The 3832-nt window shown below is 46.0% G+C and overlaps 3 protein-coding genes across 7 annotated transcripts in view; 1 reads left to right on the top strand and 2 right to left on the bottom strand.

Moving 5' to 3' along the window:
* Positions 1-1587, top strand: part of LOC119288343 — a 12611-nt gene extending 11024 nt beyond the window's left edge. For all 5 annotated transcript variants that reach the window (XM_037567969.1, XM_037567972.1, XM_037567973.1 and 2 more), the window contains 2 exons: positions 492-900; positions 1054-1587. In XM_037567969.1, the coding sequence (XP_037423866.1) occupies positions 492-527 (36 nt within the window). In that variant the 3' untranslated portion in view covers positions 528-900; positions 1054-1587. The remainder of the gene's footprint in view (positions 1-491; positions 901-1053) is intronic.
* A 539-nt stretch (positions 1588-2126) lies between these two features.
* LOC119288345 lies at positions 2127-3832 on the bottom strand. Its single transcript, XM_037567976.1, has one exon. The coding sequence runs from the start codon at positions 3752-3754 to the stop codon at positions 2345-2347; it is 1410 nt and encodes a 469-aa protein (XP_037423873.1). The 5' UTR covers positions 3755-3832; the 3' UTR covers positions 2127-2344.
* LOC119288346 overlaps positions 3782-3832 on the bottom strand; it is a 4438-nt gene continuing 4387 nt past the window's right edge. The window contains exon 4 of the mRNA XM_037567977.1: positions 3782-3832. This exon is cut by the window's right edge and continues 1 nt beyond it. The gene's annotated coding sequence lies outside the window, so the exon portion shown is untranslated.

A 3832-nucleotide genomic window follows, 5' to 3' on the forward strand; every position in this document is an offset into this window, starting at 1 on the left:
ATAAGGGTACTACATTTTACATGCAACATTCAGTTTTCACCACGAATATCTCAAATTTAACACATGAATTCAGAATATTTCAGAAGTGCAATAGAAATGGTTTAAAGTGCTCTCTACATCATCGTAGTTCAAATTATCCTTTAAGTAGTTAGACACATGGGTGTAGTGTGACATATTCATTCATAGTTAAAGACGCATAATAGAACATTCGGTCAGTAAAGGGACTCACTATGATGTTACATGTGCAAGAGGTACACAATTTTATATTGAAACAAAGTTTGAATTTGAGAAGCATTCTTTCTTTTCATCCTACCAGTTATCAGTTATCATGCGCGTGCTCCCTAAATGGAACTAAATATAGTATATCATACACCTGCATCGTGCAATGTAATGTACATTCTGCATCAACATATCACACATAACCTTAATTAGCCACCAACTAGATGATCTATAAACGATATACTATTGATACAAATGTTGTTCCTTGGCAGGCATTTTCGTCGAGCATTCCCACAAGCATGTCATGACTGTGGTCATGAACAAGCCTGGCCCAAACTTCATTGTTAAGCTCAAACTCGTTGAGGGCACGAGGATGCTTGTCACCATCGGCGGCCAATACCATATGCGGCATATCAACAAACCTAGACCTTGATGAGGATTACTTTGTCAACCAAATATCAAACAAGGATCATGGGTTTGTTAGATTGAACTACTACCCTCCATGCCCGAGACCTGGCCTAGTTTCGGGCATGAGGCCTCACTCAGATGGTGGTCTCCTTACCATGCATCCTTTTTGTCGACCACGATGTCGGTGGCTTACAAGTTGAGAGAGATGGGAAATGGTACAGTGTTCAAACCAAGCCTTATTAGTTCGTGATTAACTCAGCTGAATGCATGGAGGTAAGAAGCTAAGCACTTGGTCTCTTGAATATATATATATATATATATATATATATATATATATATATATATATATATATATATATATATATCCCCTATTTCCTGAATCCTAATGCTTTGTTGACTTGTATGCAAATATTTGGGGGCAAGCAGACAATGTTTAACGGAATCTCCTGGAGCCCAGTCCACATGTGGTGACGAATGCCGTGAAGGAGTGGCTTTCCATGACCGTGTTCCATGCCATGGATGGGGAAACGGTGCTGGAGCCAGCGCCTGGTATGTTGGATGACAACCAAACCACCAAGATATGGGAAATTCAAGGCCAAGGATTTCGGTCTTTCTTTCGACTGGACGTTTCTGTCAAGGGATTCAGTGGTCATTATTTTTTTTATTTTATTTTTTTGTGTTGAATTCAGTGGTCATTATATGTGGAATTACTCTTTGCTTCAAAACACATACAGTTGTTTGTATAAATATGATGCTTGGATGTTACGGAAGATCAATGTCAACTGTGATGTAATGCATGGCAATGGCAGTTCCCTGGTTTTTTGTGTTTAAAAAAAAGGCTATGTCAGGGGCGTTGTAACGAAGAGAAATTAGCCCTGTTTGCTCATGTTTCATGTAAACAAAGGCATGTTTCATGTTTCCATTTTGGAAGATAGAATCGTGGTTCAGCATTCAGCTTCACCTGTTGATTGTGCTCTCAGGGTGTTGTTTAAAACTAATTGCTGGCACGTCCTTAGCATATCTCTACATTATTGACTGTCTAGATTATTCTGTTTTTTTAAACATGGAAATCAGAGATTCTGAATGTCTGAAACTTTTAGTCATCGAGAGTCGGGCACATTTGGCTCCTGATTCTTGCACGGGACGGGAGCAAGCGCAGTTCAGCAACAAATTAGCTTACAATCCATAGGTAGCTTTTCTAATGCCATAAACTTAGCTCATCGATTCTCTTCAATGGCAGCATCTGAATGTTCAAACAGAGGAGCTGCTCTCTGTTTTTCCTGGACCTCTGCAAGGGACAACAGCAAGCATCTACTACTATGTTTTCCAACTAGTCTGGAACTGCATTCGTCCATTGGTACCCAAGCAACATGTAGTACAATTTTGCAGCACGCAACAAAGAACAGCAAAGGTCGAAAAACAGATCCTCCAAAGTTAAGAAATTGTGCAGCGAAAGATAATAGTAGTAGCAGTTTTCCATGGAAAGTTTGCAGCAGATGAAAACCCAATCGTCCATACAAGTCATTAGCTCCAGAACCGTACCAATAGTTGCAAAGCATCTAAAGGTTTCTATGGCAATAACGATTACTTAAGATACAAGGAAATCATCTTCCGGTTTTCAATGCCAGCTACAGAATATTTTGCATCAACTAATAATTGTTAGCTCATACCCACAAATTTCCATTCAATTTCCTCGTATCACAAACAACTGCAGACTTCAGTGAGAAGCTTCAACTTCATGCCCTATGCTCCCATCATCACCAACCAAACAAGGAGGCCAGGCCATGTTATAAGGATGCGCACAGCCATTAAATTTCCCCTCCACGAGCAACTCAAGCACCAAGGTGTCCAATGACAGGGAGAAGAACCAGCAGTGGAGCGTGCCGGCAGGGGTCGTGCATGTCGTGGACAAGTAGACGTATCCAAACCTGACCTGCACAACTTTGAGGTCACCCTGCAACTCCAGAGCGAACCCCTGAGTGATCTCGTCGATTTCTTCACTCAAAGGTATCATGTTATGCAGCACCCAGTTATCAAGTCCATAACCGTCCACACCACGGATCCAAACATGCAGGAAGAAACCAGATTCATAGACAATGCATAACTGTCCATCCTTAGTCTCCCCGGCCATGAAATTGTACCCCTCCACCATCACCTGCAAGGGTAGCTCCACAGTGGTGATAACCATGGTCGCTACGTTGATCTTTATCATTCGTCCTTGGCCATGGTAAGGCCAGTAAACAGAACCATCCACCACCATTCCAGCACCAAACTTTAGGCTGCAGTCACCACCAGTGTGTACCCACGGGTGGACGACCCACTCCCACGTCTCCGACGAGAAGATGGCGACGCGGATCCTTCGCTGATCCGAGCAGACGCAGACCACACGGAACGACCAGGGGTTCTCATCAGAACACAGCAGGTGGAAGCCAAGGTAGGCAAAATTGCGGCGTCTCCCGGCCTTGACACCGTCGGGCAACGGGATGATGTCCACAGCCCAGGTCATGGGGTTCACGGCGGCGACGGACGGCTTATCGAGCATGTTCCATAGGAGGATGTATCCATCACGGCAGTCGGTGATACTCCAAGCCGAGGATGCGCCAGCCTTGAGCAGGGAAGTGAGGTAGAAGTCCCCGCGGCGGAGGGCAGCGGTGACGTCGGGATCTGACCGGCGCAGAGGGACGAAGGAGGGGGTGGTAGCATCGTCAATTTCAAGAAAGAGCCCAATGAGGGGCGCCGGGTGGAGGGCGCGGAACAGGCGGCGGAAGGATGAGGAAGAGCGGATGGCTCCGAGCCAGGAGCGGCAGGTGAGCGCCGCACGGATGAGAGCCGGGAGGTTCGGGAGGCGGAGGAAGATCTCGCGAAGGTCATCATCACAGAGGGATGATATGGTTGTGGCGTTGGAGGTGGTTGTGATGGTTGTTGTTGTTGTGGTGGTGGTGGTGGTTGTGGTGGTGGTGGTAGTGGTGCCATCGGCGGCAGAGGAGGAGCATGTGGTGGTGGTGATTGTTGTGATGGTTCTGGTGGTGGTTCCGTTGCCGGTGGTAGTGGTGGTAGTGGTCGTGGATGGGATCAACGGAGGCTCCACCGGTGCCGCAAGCGTTGCTGTGAGCAGTTCACTGCCCATTGCTTGAGACTTGAGGTGATGCTGCTTCTAGATCCCTGGTTGGCCAGCTTTTCTGAAGACAGTTCTTTAGGAGCACAG

Source organism: Triticum dicoccoides, chromosome 4A (genome assembly GCF_002162155.2).
Source record: "Triticum dicoccoides isolate Atlit2015 ecotype Zavitan chromosome 4A, WEW_v2.0, whole genome shotgun sequence".
Taxonomy (NCBI): domain Eukaryota; kingdom Viridiplantae; phylum Streptophyta; class Magnoliopsida; order Poales; family Poaceae; genus Triticum; species Triticum dicoccoides.

Bases quoted from the DNA above. Each gene is read 5' to 3' on its own strand.
- LOC119288345 (XM_037567976.1), bottom strand. From the start codon at position 3,754: ATGGGCAGTGAACTGCTCACAGCAACGCTTGCGGCACCGGTGGAGCCT.